Below are 16,600 nucleotides of genomic sequence, written 5' to 3' on the forward strand. Positions count from 1 at the left end.
GATGATAATGATGAAAGGATGAGGACAACACAAACACCCAGTCATCTCGAGGCAGGTGAAAATCAAGGCGAGAGGGAGACCAGTTGTGAAAAACCGTTCGGCTGGGCGGCTGTCTCATGTCAGGGTCCATGCGTCTCGCATGCTAACGGGCGAATATGTATCTTTTATTTGTGTGGTTTAGTTGTCAATAACAGGCGCTTCCCTATATATGTTGTCATTCATTGCAATCCCATTGAATCCGAACCATTAAACAGTCCTTTAAATTCCTGGTCCTCCTAAAAAATTTATGATTCGAATTTCTATCTGTGGACGGTAACATTCAGTACGTTTCGCTTCTTGTCCTTTACTCTTTTTACTGTGCGACTGGAACAGATAGCGGTTCCCGCCACCCTCTCAAGCAAGCTTTCTAATAGGATGTTCGCTTCTTCATTTGTCTCCTCCACCAAATTTAAAGGTCCTGCAAGTAATTACATGTGCCTGATTATCAAGAATTTTCCTTACTCCTGTGGTGCACTGAGGCTGTGGCGCCATACATTGTAGTGAAGAGATACCTACGGGAATGCAGCAAGAGCAGACGTCGGCAGACGACAATCAATTGCGGCGACCGTCCTCTTGGAACAACAGGGTGGACTCGTCCAGCGCTCACGGCAGTAAAGCGTTGATGCGCCGGAGCCACGTTATTTTGCGCTAACACTAACAGTTGCAGACGCTGCGTGAAGACTCACCAGCGTACGCTGTGGAGACGTTGTAGTCTTCGGGCTCGCCCGTGGCCGGCATGACGTCATTGTCGCTGTCGCTGTCGCGCCAGTCCCTCCAGCAGAGCGCCGGGGCGGCCAGCAGCAGCGGCCACACCAGCAACAGCCATAGCGGGCGCGCGCCCTCTCCGTGTCCCATCTGCAACCACAAACAACACGATGCAGGTCAACCAGCGCTAGCGGGTTCTAGCGTCACGGTGTCAGATGTGGCTGTAAAATCTACGTCTACTTCTATATACATTACGCGCAGTGTATGTCGGCGGCAGCAGAATCGCTCCGCAGTCACCTTCAAATACCAGTTCTCTAAACTTTGCCAGTGTGTTCCTCGAGAAGAGCGTCGCCTTCGCTCCAGGGATTACCGAAGGATCTTCGTAGTAACTGCATGTTGTTCGAACCTAGCAGCAAAAAGTTTAAGAACCGCCTCTAAATTGCTTCGATGTCTTCCTTTAATCCGACTTGGTACAGATCCCAGGCACTCGATCAAAACTCAGTAAGTCGCAATAGCGTCCTATATGTGGCTCCCTTCACAGATGAGCCACACTTCCCAAAACTATCTCAATGAACAGAGGTCTACCACTCGCCTTCACTGCTGCAATACTCATATGCTCATTCCTTTTCATATCGCTTTGCAACGTTAAACACAGGTATTTAAACTACGTTACTGTGTCAACCACGACACTACTAGCGCTGTATCCGAACATTACGTGTTTGTTTTTCCTTCTAATCCGCATTAACTTACATTTCTCTACATGTAGAGGTAGCTGCTATTCACCACACCAATAGAAATTTTGTCTAAGTCATCTTGTATCCTCCTACAGTCAGTCAACTTAGACAACACCTCGTACATCACATATTCGACAGCAAACAACCGCAGATGGCTGACAATCCTGTCCGCCATCTCATTTTGGTATACAGAGAACAGCAGTCCTGTCACATTTCCCTGGGACACTGACGATACCATTGTCTCTCATGAACACTCACCGTTCAGGACAACACATTGGGTTCTACAGCTTGAAAAGTCTTCTAGGCACTCACATATATGAGCCTATTCCATATGCTCGTACCTTCGTCAACGAACTGCAGTGTGGCACCGTATCAAATGCTTTTCTGGAAATCTAGAAATATGGAATCTGCTTGTTGCTTTTCATCCATAGTTCGCAGCATATCACGTGAGGGAAGGGAAAGCTGAGTTTCGCACGAGCGATACTTTCTAAAGCCACGCTTATTCGTGGACGTAACCTTCTCAGCCTCAAAAAAATTTATTATATTCGAACTGCAAGTCTGCTAGTCCGTTCTTTCGCACTTTTTTATACAGGAATCACCTGCGCTTTTTTTCAAGTCTCTTGGGACTCTGTACTGGAAGTGAGATTCGCGATAAATGTTAACTGGGTAAAGGGCCAATTCCGTAGAGTATTCTTTGCAAAACCGAATTGGAATTCTATCCAAACATGGTCACTAATTTGCCAATAATGGGATCATTTCTGTAAAACATTTTATTTCAAAAACATACTTATTTAGTTATTGTCACTCTCAATACATTCTCCCCCCCCCCCCCCCCCCTCAATCCCTACAACGCTCCATGTGAATTTCTATTGATGGAAACAGTGTTGGAAATATCTTCTCTCTGTGCTTCAACGGACTGAGGTAATCTTACTTTTAATGCAGATTTGACCTTGGGGAAAAGATAAACGACACGTGGTGCAAGTTAAGGCGAATAAGGTGAGTGGTGTAACACTGGGGTGCTGTACTTCGCTAACAACCTCCTAACAGACAATGTGGGCTGAACTGCTGCGTTGTCTTGATGCGGAACCCATGCTTATTCTTCCATAAGCCGGGTCGTTTATCCTTATTTTGTCACGGAGCTAAGCATGAACTTCAAGGTAGTAATGCTTGACCTTCAGGAACCCAGACAAGACATACAATACCCTGAATATTGACATGAACTATCATCATCGCTTTGAATCTTGATTTGTTAAGTTTGGGAAGTTCGGATCTCCAAAGCATGGACTGTCGTTTAGTTTTTGGATCGTAACTGAAAAACCAAAATTCGTCACATGTTATCACTCTTTCCAAGAAATTACGATCATTTTCAATGTTATTCAAAGTGTCATTACAAGCCTTTTTAAGAGGTTATATTTGTTCGATCATGGAAATTTTCAGCACCAGTATCGCACACACTTTTCTAATGTTATATTGGTTATCTAAAATTTGCCTTACGCATTATTTGTCAATCCTTACAACTTCTGCTACCGATCGTCAGATGGAATGAGATTACGTGCTTTCCTCATACTTTCATCCGTTTTTGAAGTTTAAGGACGTCCTGGGCGTTTGTCACTTTCAACGTCTTCTCAGCGATCTTGGAAAGGCTTGAACCACTCAAAAATTCGCGTACATGATGAACAGTCTACGCCACGCCCTTCTTTTAGTACAAGATAGGTTCAGTAGCAGTTTTTCGAAGTTTCATGCGAAACGTAACGGTCATTCGGTGCTCTATTATTACACTTCTCTTTCCAGGGAAACGAAATAACAGCTCTTACATAAAAGAAGACAACGGCCATACTGATTTGTCTACAGACACCAAAGATCCCGCATTCGACTGAAGGCTTCACGCTTCACAGCTGCTTCTAGCTCATCTTTGGCGCATGCATACGTACTCTGTGACAGCATTAAGCCCGCTATTTTACGGCTTTCTCAGCGCTTTTGGTAGGTCTTTCTAAGCGGAATTTAGTATTTGTAATTACGTTGGCAGCAATTTTCACTATTTCGCATAGTCGTCTAGATCTTTGTCAGGCTTGTACTTTGATTGCTAGTCAGCTGTTGTTAAACGCGTGAACTCTGCAGGATTCTCTGTGGGAAAAAGTAAGGTTTTTCAGAACTGCAAGAGTTGAATATTTTCACAACAGCGTAAGTTATTCTATTATACAAATATCTTCCAGGACCTGTGTACCGATATGTTGTCTAACTGCATTAGAAGATGTTCACTGGTTATTTACGTCCAAGACTTATTTTATTTTGTCGAAAGGGCTCTCTTTATTCCGATAACCATTTGGGACTCATGACAGGTCTGCTTAAAACAACATTTTGTTTTTCTTTTCTCCCCAGGCACAGTGTGTCATTGAAAGCACTTTCTGTAAGGGGAATGTAAGACATTATAAATGACCCTAATTTCATGCTTTCTTCTGATGGTGAGGGTGAAGTGAATGAGACCACTGATACATGCGAGCTTCCTCCAGATGGCGTAGGTGAGATGTTTGATCGTGATGGTATCGACAAAAGTTTATTGAAAAATACTCTTCCAGATGACATTTCAGGTAAAATGGAAGTTCAGGGACGACGAGGAAAATGCAATCACAATAAGAAAATGAAAGTTAATATTAAATCTATCTGGACAATAAAAGATACAACTTTCAGTAAAATCTACCGCGATGTTGCAGAAAATGAACCGATCAAATGCAGTTTGGTAGCACCACTAAAACCTAAGTTCGGAATTCATTGCTTGGAAGAATTTCTTGATGAATAAGTACTGAACTTGATTGTCAGTGAAAGTCCCCGAGAAGAATAATCATAACTTTGAGCTATCCAACGATCGCTTAAGTAAGTCCATTGGCATCCAGTGGAAAGCAATATATCGGCACCTTTCTCTCCCAAACGAACAGTTGTATTGGAATGAGGATGAGGACACTGATATAAGGTGCGTACGACACTGTATGAGCTGCGGAAGTTATGTGGAAATGAAGTTCCACCTTCACATCTGAATACAATGCCAGCTGACGAAAGGGATAAAGTTTTCAAAATGCATCCCATGATGGACATGCTGAATAAGAATTTTAAGATGCTTTAGGTATTTCTGATAGCCTGATCATTGATGAGCAAATAGATCAGTATTAGGGGTATCATTATCTGAAGACACTCCTGCACGGGAAACCAGTGAGATTCGGATTCAAACAGTGGACCATGAGCTGTTCCCATATCTACTGCCACACGAATGAAAATATTCCACTGCCTCAATTCAAAGCGATGGTGCCAAGGGCATATCTTGCTTAATCATTCGCTGTTTCTGACACAGAAAGGGGATGACATCCATGATAGCGGAAAGCATCCATTTCACGTGTAGCAGTTGAACAAAGAACTTCTGGAACTGCGCTCGTGATTGAGTCCAAGACGTTTGTGAAACAAAGAAAATGTTGAACTTTCAAGAGAAATGCAAGAGACTACTGCTCTGTGTGCAATATGGGACACCATATGAAATGCTTTGTTTGGTAAAAAAAGAAAATGTACAACGAATGAAGTACAATGTTTATTTCAAGGCTATTTCCTGTTTTTTACTTTACATTCATTTTCCCATTCTGTGTGTCAATCAGGCAACCCAGCGATAAAATAGATTAAAAAAAAATCGGGAGTTAATAGGCTAAAGAAGGCTGTTGAAATACAAGTGGTAGGCGGTGTGACCAATAGAGACAGCGCTCTGTCATTTGAAGTCCAACGTTCGCCGAAAGAGTTCCGCTCCCAACCTGAGCGGCAGACACTGAGAGCGAAACTTCTGGTCCAGCAGTCAGCGATCGCTTCCCCCATCACTCTAAACGTCAAGGTGTGCGGTCTGATGGTGAGTGAAAGGCGTGGCGCGCGACAGGAGTATGAAGGAGATGCGATGTAGCAAAACGCTCATTCTACAGCAATCGCTTGAAGATGACTGCAGGACAACCGACAGCAACGCAAACAGATGATCCCTGGGATAGCTTAAGGTCACACAACGAGCACTGATGTACACAACGACGATAATAACCTCTGTAGCGGAGGTCACTAACGCAGGCTTGTGTGGTGACGCTAGTCAGAGACTGTCGTTTAAAACGCTTCTGGTGGTAGATAAATTTCATCTATTGTATTTCAATGACGAAGAGATGTGTAGGTGGTGCCGCACCAATTGTAAATTTGACAACGGTAAGTTTGAAACGTAGACGAATTTTAACAATCACTTCCGTCAGTGAAATGACCTAGTAATCTGAAATAAATATTATGTGGCATTCCACGGAAGTTGTTTAGAAACGGCTACTGCGTGCCTGCAAGCAGAAAGCCCGCTGGAGGCAGCAGTGGGATCGTAAACAGTGTATTTCACAGCTGCGTGAATACCAGCGAGCCAGCGACCGGCCCAGGCGGTTACGACGACGATATGTTTCGCGATAGGCCGTAAAACGCATATCTGGAACAAGTATAAAGCTCACGACGTCGTTAACCTAACGCAGTATATACTAAGACCACGTCAAAAGCAAGACATTGATACGAAGCCGAGTAGTTTCCAAGACTGAGTGGCGTGTGACGTACAGCTTCGTACAATGCTGACAGTGACTGTCAGACCGCCGCGCTCGGCTCATTAATGGCGTTACCCGATAAAGGCACAGTGATCAACGGACCCGCTGCGAGCGCCACGCGCGCAGACGATAATATGATTCCTCTTACGATACCTCTAGGATCTGACACCATTCTAGCCGCTTTCTGCATCGTAATCTACTGATAATGTTACTGTCTTGACCGACTCACCTCACACTTTTGTTCGGAGTCGTTGGCCACTAACTTGTTAGCTTTGGCGCCTTGCTACCTACGGCATCAGTGAAGGGAGAATGTCAACAGACCTGTCATAGTGGCACTTACCGATATTACGCCAACCAAAGGCAGTTCCAATGTCAATTATACATTGATCAGCCAGAACGTTATGGCCACCTACCTAGCAGCCGGTATGTCGACCGCTGGTACCGTTAACAGCAGCGATTGGTCATGGTATGAAAGCAATGAGGCTTTGGTAGGTCTCTGGAATAAGCTGGCACCAAATCTGCACACACTAATCACCTAATTCCGGTAAATTCCGGGGAGGATTGAGATGAGTTCTGACGCTATGTTCAGTCACATCCCAGATGTGTTAGATCGGGTTCAGATCTGGTGAGATGGGGCCCAGCACATCAACTGCAACTCGCCACTGTGTACCTCGAACCACTCCATTACACTCCTTGTCTTGCAATACGTCGTATTATCTTGCTGAAACATACCACTGCCATCAGGAAACATGATAGTTATGAAGGGCTTTACGTGGTCCCGTCACGGTGCCTTGCACGAGCCTCCCTGAGCCCATGGATTAGGAAGTGAATATTCCGCAGCGCGTAATGGAACCGCCGCCAGCTTGTCTCCGTCCCGTACTACAGGAGTCCAGGAAATGTTACCCTGGATTCGCGCCCTCCCATCGGCATGATGAAGGAGGTATCGGGATTCATGCAACGCTCTCCCACAGCCGGAAGTCACGAGATCATTTCAGTCGTAGTTACTGATGTAGTGAGTTAACATTGGCACATGCGTTGGTCGTCGGCTGCGAAGACCCATCTTTTGTAGTGTTCGGATTACTGTGTGTTCAGATACACTGTGTTCTGCCCAGTATTTAGAGTCCTATGTTAGCTCCTTCACAGTTCGCCTCCTGTCCTGTTTTGCCAGTCTGGCCAGCCTACGACGTCCGACATCTGTAATCAGGCGCGGCCGCTCGACCTCACCAAGTCTCGACGTCCCGACATGGTTCCACCTCGGTTTCGCAACGGAATTCCTCGAACGCCCGACGTGTCGTGCAGTTTCTAAAATGCTCATGCTGAGCCACCGAGCTATCACGACCTACCCTCCGTCAAACTTTGATCGATCGCGCGCCTTCCCCATTCTACACATTGACGGCACGCTCGCTGATACATGCGCCGTGCATGTGTCTGACTACCAGTCATTCCTCGCCAGATGACGCAGCTGTCGCCTGGACAGGTTTTATCGATAGCAGGTCGGTGGTCATAATATTCTGGCTGACCAGTGTACATATTATACCAATCATTAATCAAGCACGATTTAAGGTCGGGCAAGGGGAGGAAATGGTCAATCGCCAAATTATGAACCTAGGATTAGGAAACGATATTATATTTGCTGGTAAGTTGCGTAGTCTTCTTATAATCTGCGATACATCGGTGTAAGTATTACGTAATTACAGACATGTTCGGCACCTGACTTGCGAGAACACAAGAAGACAATCTAAGCCATGGACGATTACAGTCCACCTTTACGAGCTAACAGCTGTAAAATGATAAGTGCACAACTCCCATGTGGAGAGGGTGTTATCGTTATCCAGAGAGAAATGAAGAAAGGCTGACAGAATTATGGTACCCCTTATATTAACTAGAATTAAACATAACTTCTCACTAGGACTTTTTAGTGATCTGATCGTATGGAAAACGCACGTAAACCTTCCACATGAAGCTTTTGAAGTATCTTCACTTGACGAAATGAGTGCATGGTTGCAAATGTCCATTTCACACAATCCCTTTTAAAGACAATCACTGCGTTGTTCTTAGTCATTCAAGCAGCTCATTCTGAATGAAAAAGTATGAATGGGAAACCTTATTGCTTCGTCGAAATAGTTACAGCTCAAACCACTGCAGGATAGAGACGTCATCCTAATATCTGAACAGTAGTCGAGCCATACGCTAAATGTTTCTCGTTTAACTACCAGAATCTTCTGCAAACGTTAATTATCTTTTGCTTTACATCTCGGTGTAAGTGTTAGATCCAACTAATAAATATAAATGATATTTTCTTCCATAGAAAACGGATGACGAAGTAAATTACAACTAGCTGCCACTAATAAATTTGTATTCAGAACGTAATCCCACGAACAGTTTGGAAGAAAATATGTATATTGCAGAAGGACACACGACTATTAGGGAGTATTTGCAAGTTTCTCTGAAAGACTGCTTGATACGATGTTTGCAATGCCTCCGAAACATATAACGTATCAAGGGACTTTATCGGCCAATCCATTCTGTGCTATTCTGATAAGAGTAAATATTCCTGCATTGTTCTGCAGGTTGTCCTACATCGCCCATTCTGACTAATACTCCAAACATGACTACTTTCTGAAGTATTCTGTTTTTTAGTTTTCAGGAACATGCTTATAGTTAATAAATTGACTTTGGGACGGATTAGAAACATTTTGTAAAGTTACTTTTGTTTCATCCGCTGGAAAGAATTGTTTCTAACCTCTCAGAAAAAACTCACTTATAATGAACTCAGTCTTCGGTCTTGCAAGGAGAGAGCAAGAAGGCTTGTGTGGCAATTTATAAACACCATCGTACAGTGGAAGTAGGCGCATCTGCGGTATGCACTTCCAGTGACCAACGCTCTGGCCATATGTTTTGCACGCTGCGACGGAATAGTTGCTCCCTCTTCTACACCGTCAATACCTAAATGAATGAAAAAGTAAATAAATAATCTGCAGAGCGTACATTCTGCGAAGAAAAAGTACCATGTGTGACAGAACAAAGTTTGTAATAAATGAGAGCTATTTCCGCTGCCAGAGAGACGCGTCAGGGAGAAACTGGCACATTCATCTAGAAAGCTCTTTTCGTTTATTGGGAAGCGCATTGACGGCGTTATAAAAACGCGTCCACTCCGAGCACTGGTTCTGCACATCACACACACACACACACACACACACACACACACACACACACACACACACACACACACACACGTGCGTACACGCGCGGCGCTGCGAACCGAGTCGTAAATTCATCTCGACTCGGGATTCAGGACGGGCTGTTATTGGACTTCTCCCCGGGTCCCGGAATCTGACAGCCTAAAAAATGTCCCTATAGATACCGGCCACACATTCCCAGCGCACAAAAAGGCAATTCCCTGTGGTAGACGTAGCTACGTTTGCCTTTTCCTCCTGATGTTTTTGATACGGAGACGTTCTTTTGTCGTAACGCTTCCCTACCCACATCCCAAAACCGAAGATCGCTAGTTAGCCACTATCGACGGATAGTGCTTTTAGTGACGCTCCAGAACGCAGCTCCGCTGTAAAAAATCAATCTTTTATTCAATTTCTTACACCAGGAGGTGGTACGGTGCAGATACGAATACGACGCAATATGCCCATAAGGCATTTGAGTGTTAGACACACAAGAGGTACGTGAAAATTCGCAGACTGAAAAGGCCGAAAACGTGTGCGTGCGTGTGTGGAGCGAATTTTGACGAAACTTGATACATGTGACTACCTATATGGAAAACAATTCTAATGGGCTGAGATAGGCCAAGCACTTCCAGTGTGATTAGTGTTCTCGATCGCAATTAGTACATGGCAGGGGCCGTTTATTAAATGTTGTTGAGCGAAAATGAGAATGACATGTTTCCCCCGGGCAACTTTATTTTGCTTGTTCAAGAGTTGATTCATACGACGTATTTATTAATATCTGCATTAGTTGGGGAAACAAGGAATGTCGTTTACAGGGTAGTCAGATAGAGACTGAAAAGCTTGTAAGGGTGCTTAGGCAGGCTTTTCTGAGAAATAATCGTTAAGAACACAAAATTCGTTACGTTGTGCCGTTTCTGAGGTAATTAGCGCTGAAGTTAGCCACGAGACTGTTCAGCTCTTGGTTCGGGTTCGATCCTTACTACTATCCCACATATAATTTTTTTATCGTTCTTTTTTCAAACTCTTGGAAAACAGTAATGAAGTACACTTTGGCGACGCCATCTCCGAGGACTGCTTGAATTTGCGAGCGTATATCGGCCGGACTGGCTATCTTCAATGCTAATTAACTCGGCAACGGCGCAACGTATCAATTTTTTTTTCTTGAGACTTATTTTTCAGCAGAACCTACCACGCAACACGCTTAGAACCTTTTCAGATTGTTTCTGACCACCCTGTATGATCAAGTTTTGTTCTAATATTTCTGTAACTTTGTAAAAGAATTTGTATACTGTATCTACACCTTTAAAAATATCTAAAGGAACTTGTTTCATGCCATTGACATTTCTGCCCTTTTCTTATTTAGTAAAAATTAAGTTAAATAACGAACATGTAGTCAGTTATTTCGCGTAATTCGGGAAAATATTGCGAGTTCGTTATCAGACATTCTGTTACATTTCTCGCTGTAACCACCAACAATACGCGAAAGGTAAGCTACGTTGAACAGCCCCTCGGCAATGTATGTTGCACTGCGTTATGTACCTTGCTCTTGCGATACCTTATCACAGTGAGGATTCATACAATTTCTTCTAATTTTTAGTGAAAATGTAATTGGCGCGGTATGGATGTTTATCTCTTCGATATCGACGTTACTTCCCCTTCGTTAGATTGGTAACGCTGGTTGAAGTTCATAGCTTGCCACCGGCAAAAATAACATGGTACTGCGAATATCATTTGTAAGAAACATGTGTTAACTCTTTTTTCCAGTACCAAAGGAGATAGAATTCAGAAACCAACTTAAAATCGTTTAGTAACTTACTCACAAGAAATGATGTTTCCGTCATTTTCAGCACATATTTATTTCAGAGTGATAGTTGGTTCCCGGGATCCGGGGGAGGGGGGGGGGGGGGAGAGGAATGTCCACTGGGGGCCGAACCTTGCTGTAGCCGGTTGTGGGGTTGTGAACCACTGAGGGCTACGGCGCGGACGAAGCCTCTGACGTTTCTAGGTCCCCTGTTCAATAGAATACAATTGAACGTTGGTTTTATTGAACAAGCTTTATGGGCTTTTACATAAAAAATGCGGAGACATCACTTTTCAGCACGCCCTCGTATATTTCTTTCTGTTTTATATGAAACAGACGCTGGCTTCGTCACTTCATTTTCTGTCAATTTACGTTTATTTACGACCCACAGCAAATAAAGATATTAGCTGCTACTCCGCACTGCAATACAGCAATGGACAAAGTTTAAAATTTGTGCCGTCATGGTGAACGTTTGCGAGAAACAAAAATCGGGGTTCGAGTACCGTCAGGCACAAATATTCAACTTTCTCCACTTATGTATTTCAATGCCAGTAGCTGCTGATGTGTCTATTTCCTTTGGATGATAATATATTATGGCTGCAGAATTAAAAATGGTGTTTGTTCTTTCGGCCACATACACACACGTTGGTGAGTATGCTTTGTAGTCTTAGTGACGAGCATTTCTCCTTGCAAATGGTAAAAATGCAACAGTAGGTATGTAAGTGTGTTCACACACCATTAAGAGGTAGGTCTACTACGAACAATACATTTTAGCAGAAACCAATGTACTACCAGCATTGTCTCCAATTTCCATTAAATGTGCGGAAGTACGAAAAAGAGTTGCAAACAAAAATTATGTACAGTACGAACAATGAACTTAAAGTGCATTTAAATCGAGTAGTCCACACTCAGATTCATAAACAGTAACAAATAGACATGAGTGTACAAAATATTGTGTAACGAAACCAGTTTGCCGCGCGGTATTAGCCGAGCGGTCTGGGGCGCTGCAGTCATGGACTGTGCAGCTGGTCGTGGCGGAGGTTCGAGTCTCCCTCGGGCGCGCGCGCGAGCGTGTGTGTGTGTGTGTGTGTGTGTGTGTGTGTGTGTGTGTGTGTGTGTGTGTGTGTGTTTTCCTTAGGATAATTTAGGTTAAGTAGTGTGTAAGTTTAGGGACTGACGACCTTAGCAGTTAAGTCCCGTAAGATTTCACACACATTTGTACTTTTTTTTAAACGAGTTTCATATGAAACAAAACCAATATGAAATCATTAATCCCAGCCAATATTACGAATGCGAGCAAAAATTAAGAACGATACGAGTAACGTATTTATAATAAGGTCATAATCTTGAACACAGTTCAATGAAACCACCTTCTGTTTCTGGTCAGGTAATTTTAAGGTTTTGACATTGGTAAAGCAATTATTTCCACTTGATAACGGTCACACGGCCGAAACTGACATTAGTTTTTTACAAATAAACAATTGTACAGTCAAAAGGCAACCATGATGTCATTTACCAAATTTAACGTGACAAGGAACTCCAGCTACGAGTAGTTGATCTGTAGTCTTTGACTGAGATTTCTCCAATATATTATTTTGGAAGGTAACGTTTCAACGTTCACATTTTATCAACAGACTGCCTGGCCCATTCATAATGCATAAATCAAAAATGTCACCATCGCACAGTAAGAAAACGGTTTTTCGCACCATACTTTCCCGCATTTGAGATTCACTGCCAGGCTACTAAGAGCGCTACTGTCGTTATCTGCTTCCGTTTCTTGACACGCCCCCCCCCCCCCCCCCCACTTATGTTTTGGTGTTCTGTGAGTGAGACGACAGCTCCGGGCAGAGCAAATTTGAAGGCCTCAAGGAGTCTGAGTGCGAGACGGTACCAGCGCGGGCGCAGCTGCCAAGTGGACAACCTGGTGGAACGGTTGCTGTCGTGTCTAGTCGGAGCTAACACCTTTTAAAATATAGGGTCCTACACTCGCACCAAGACACAGGCAACTGACTAACGCAATGAGTTTAAATTTCATAAAGTGCCCTAACACACGAGTTACACATAGTACATAAGTCTCCACGTTTTGTTTTTAGCATCAAAGTTAGTGTTAAGTACTACTGGCTGAAGAGCGGGTTATTTGTACCGCTGCCAGACCTCTCCTCCCCTCCTCCCGTCTCCACCCCGCCCACTACATGGGCGAGGGGGATGAAATGAGAAAGGGGAAAAAACCCCACACAAGTTACAGTGCTCCTTGCAGCAACCAGCGTTAACTTGGCGGCCATATTGACAGTGATCAGAACACAGAGGAGCCAATCAGTCGTTTGTGTGGAAAGTGAACTGCTGTAGTTGGTGACTCGTTTAACTTTTCTTTGAAGTATGTCTAGCGAAATATGACTAAACGTGTTTGAAGTGTGTTTCGTGTTCAGTTGCATGAATCTAAGCGACAGGAGCTAACGTAGAGATGGGCAGCAAATATTAAACGGAGAGAAGAAATCGCTCAACCAGAGTCCTGAAATCCTGCAAGCGAACTTCCGGCAGTTTGGTCAATAATACTCTTAATGAGTCGTCAGGAACATTTATTATGTCTATAGTCTACTGCTTTTACATATTTTCGTACAAAGAAGAAAAAAACAGTTTGTTAGTTAACGACAACACATTTCGGAGTTTAGTACACAGTCTTCAGGTGCTACCTGTTTATTCAGCATTAGTTTACGTTCAAAATTGTTGAGGCTTTCGTGGCCACTTGTTGACAAACTGCCTATTGCGCACGGCTTTCCGGGCGGGAAGGATGGTTGGTTGACAATGCCAGCCACTCGTGCTGGCGAAACGTCAGAAAAATCATTAGATGAACGTCGGCCGAAGAACCCGAGACAGAAGCCAATAGGCAGTTTGTCAGTTTACGTTCAGTTTGTAAGTAACAAGAAGTTAAGCCCGCCCGGTTGGCCGTGCGGTCTAACGCACGGCTTTCCGGGCGGGAAGGATGGTTGGTTGGTTGGTTGTTTGAGGTTTAAGGGACCAGACAGCAAGGTCATCAGTCCCTTGTTTCAAATATGCTCCATTCCGCTAATGGGACATCTGAGGAAAGTCAGAACAATAAAAGGGAAAAACGTAAAAGGGCAGTCATATTATCAATGCTAAAAACAAACTGAAGGAAGTTGGCAAGAGAACGAACCCAACGCTATGCTGAAGCAGCATAGGCAAGACCACCTGTGACTTCAAAGATACAACTGCTATAATGTAGGAAGTACGTATGGGAATAGAAAGACTAACCAAGCCATAAAAAAAGGGTAAAAACAGAGTAAAATGGTAAAAACAGAGTAAAATGGTAAAAACAGAGTAAAAGGGTAAAAACAGAGTAAAAGGGGAAGAAAAGAGTAAAAGGGGAAGAAAAGAGTAAAAGGGGAAGAAAAGAGTAAAAGGGGAAGAAAAGAGTAAAAGGGGAAGAAAAGAGGAATTCGGTCATGGAGGTGAATCAGGAATCTCCGAACACTGCTTACAGTGGGAGACACCCAAACACTCACCGCCCTGCCCCAACACCAGAGAGATTAAAAACCTTAAAACTGAGAATAAAAACCACTTTCCCGGAGGAAACCAAGAACCAGAGAGACCATCCGGGAATCGTCAGCCAACATCAAAGGTAAAGTGTGGGGGAGCCTGTACTTAGCACGCAGAGCCAAAAGAAGGGGGCATTCAATCAAAATGTGGGCTACTGACTGGAAGTCTCCACAACCACAAAGTGGGGGTGGCTCATCACGCAAAAGAAAACCATGAGTCAGCCTGGTATGGCCAATGCGGAGACGACACAGTATGGTAGAGTCCTTTCGCGAGAGGCGAAAGGAAGAACGCCATGGGCCTGGTGCCACCTTAATCGCTCGAAGTTTATTAGACAGGGGAGTAGCTTCCCAAGAATTGGCCCATGACTGTGCGAAGTGGGATTTGATGTGAAGCCGTAAAACCGCTGCAGGAGGGGTACAGAAAATGGGGGGTAAGTGACTGCTCCCCCAGCCAAACGATCAGCGAGCTCATTACCCGGGATACCCACATGGCCAGGGACTCAAAGGAAGTCAATGGAACAAGCAGCATGGTGAATATCAGCGAGATGGTCATGGATGGCAGAGACCAAGGGATGGCGCGAAAAACACCGGTCAATAGCAAGAAGGCCACTCATCGAGTCCGTGCATAAGAAAACGCAGTTGTGTTGGGACTGTTTAATAAAGGTAAGGGCCTGGGAAATTGCCACCAATTCCGCAGTAACCACCCCACATGTAGGTGGCAGCAGATGATTTTCCGCTCCAATAGAGGACGTGAAGGCATACCCAACATGATCAACAGATTTAGAGCCATCAGTGTAAAAAACAACAGCATCCCGAAACTCCCATAAAATTTGGCGGAAAAAGGAACGGAACACCACCGGGGGGATGGAATCTTTCGGACCTCGGCGGAGATCCATCCGAATTCGAGGCCGAGGAACTAACCAAGAGGGGGTGGATGGGAGGGAGCGAGGAAGGCAGGACAAAGAAGGAAGCAGAAAATAACCGCAAAGAGACGCAAGGCGGAGCCCAACCGGTAAACCCGCCCGAGGGCGGGAGTCGGGTGGGCGACGTCCATGGTCTGGGAACAGGATAGAATAGGAAGGATGAGTGGGAGAGGAACGGATAGTGAGTGCATAAGACACCAGAAGCTGGGACCGCCGAGCAGAAAAGGGGGGGGGGATCCCAGCTTCAACCAGGAGACTATCAACAGGGCTAGTAGGGAAGGCACCGGTGGCCAAATGGATACCACGATGGTGGACTGGATCCAGCACGTGCAGTGTGGAAGGAGCAGCTGAACCATAAACTTGACAACCATAGTCCAAGCGAGACAGAACTAGAGCACGATAAAAACGTAGAAGGAGGGAACGGTCCGCACCCAAGAGGAGTGGGCAAGGAAGCGAAGGACATTGAGTTTATGGAAACATCCTACCTTCAGATGTCTGATATGGGGCAGCCAAGTGAGCTTGTTGTCAAAAAGAAGACCCAGGAAACGAAACTGTGGGATCACAGACAATCTGTGTGCATCGAGATAGAGCTCTGGATCAGGGTGGATCGTAGTACGGCGACAGAAGTGGACCACCCGCGATTTTAGAGGAGAGTATTGGAACCCATGTGAAAGGGTCTATGCAGAGGCACGCCGTATAGCTCCCTGGAGCTGCCGCTCTGCAGATGCAATCGAAGAGGAACTAACCCAAATGCGGAAATCATCCACATACAAGGGCATGGGCGACTAAAGGACCGACAGAGGCCACACGTCCATCGATAGCAATGAGGAAAAGGACACTCAAGACAGAACCCTGTGGGATGCCCGTCTCCTGGGTCCGTGGAGAACTAAAAACAGTACCAACTCGAACTCTGAATGACCGATGGATCAGGAACTGGCGGATAAAAATTGGGAGTGGGCCCCGAAGACCCCACTGATGAAGGGTAATAAAGATGTGATGGCGCCAGGCCGTGTCATAGGCCTTGCGAAGGTCAGAAAACACGGCAACCAAATGGCGGCGCTGGGAAAAAGCCTGCCGAACTG

General features: G+C 44.7%; 1 protein-coding gene across 2 annotated transcripts in view; it reads right to left on the reverse strand.

Annotated features, from left to right (window-relative positions):
• The window catches only part of LOC126253002 (uncharacterized), a 534,651-nt gene that overhangs the window by 331,964 nt on the left and 186,087 nt on the right, over window positions 1-16,600 (reverse strand). For both annotated transcript variants that reach the window (XM_049954040.1, XM_049954038.1), the window contains one exon: window positions 726-894. In XM_049954040.1, the coding sequence (XP_049809997.1) occupies window positions 726-894 (169 nt within the window). The remainder of the gene's footprint in view (window positions 1-725; window positions 895-16,600) is intronic.

Source organism: Schistocerca nitens, chromosome 4 (genome assembly GCF_023898315.1).
Source record: "Schistocerca nitens isolate TAMUIC-IGC-003100 chromosome 4, iqSchNite1.1, whole genome shotgun sequence".
Lineage (NCBI taxonomy): Eukaryota > Metazoa > Arthropoda > Insecta > Orthoptera > Acrididae > Schistocerca > Schistocerca nitens.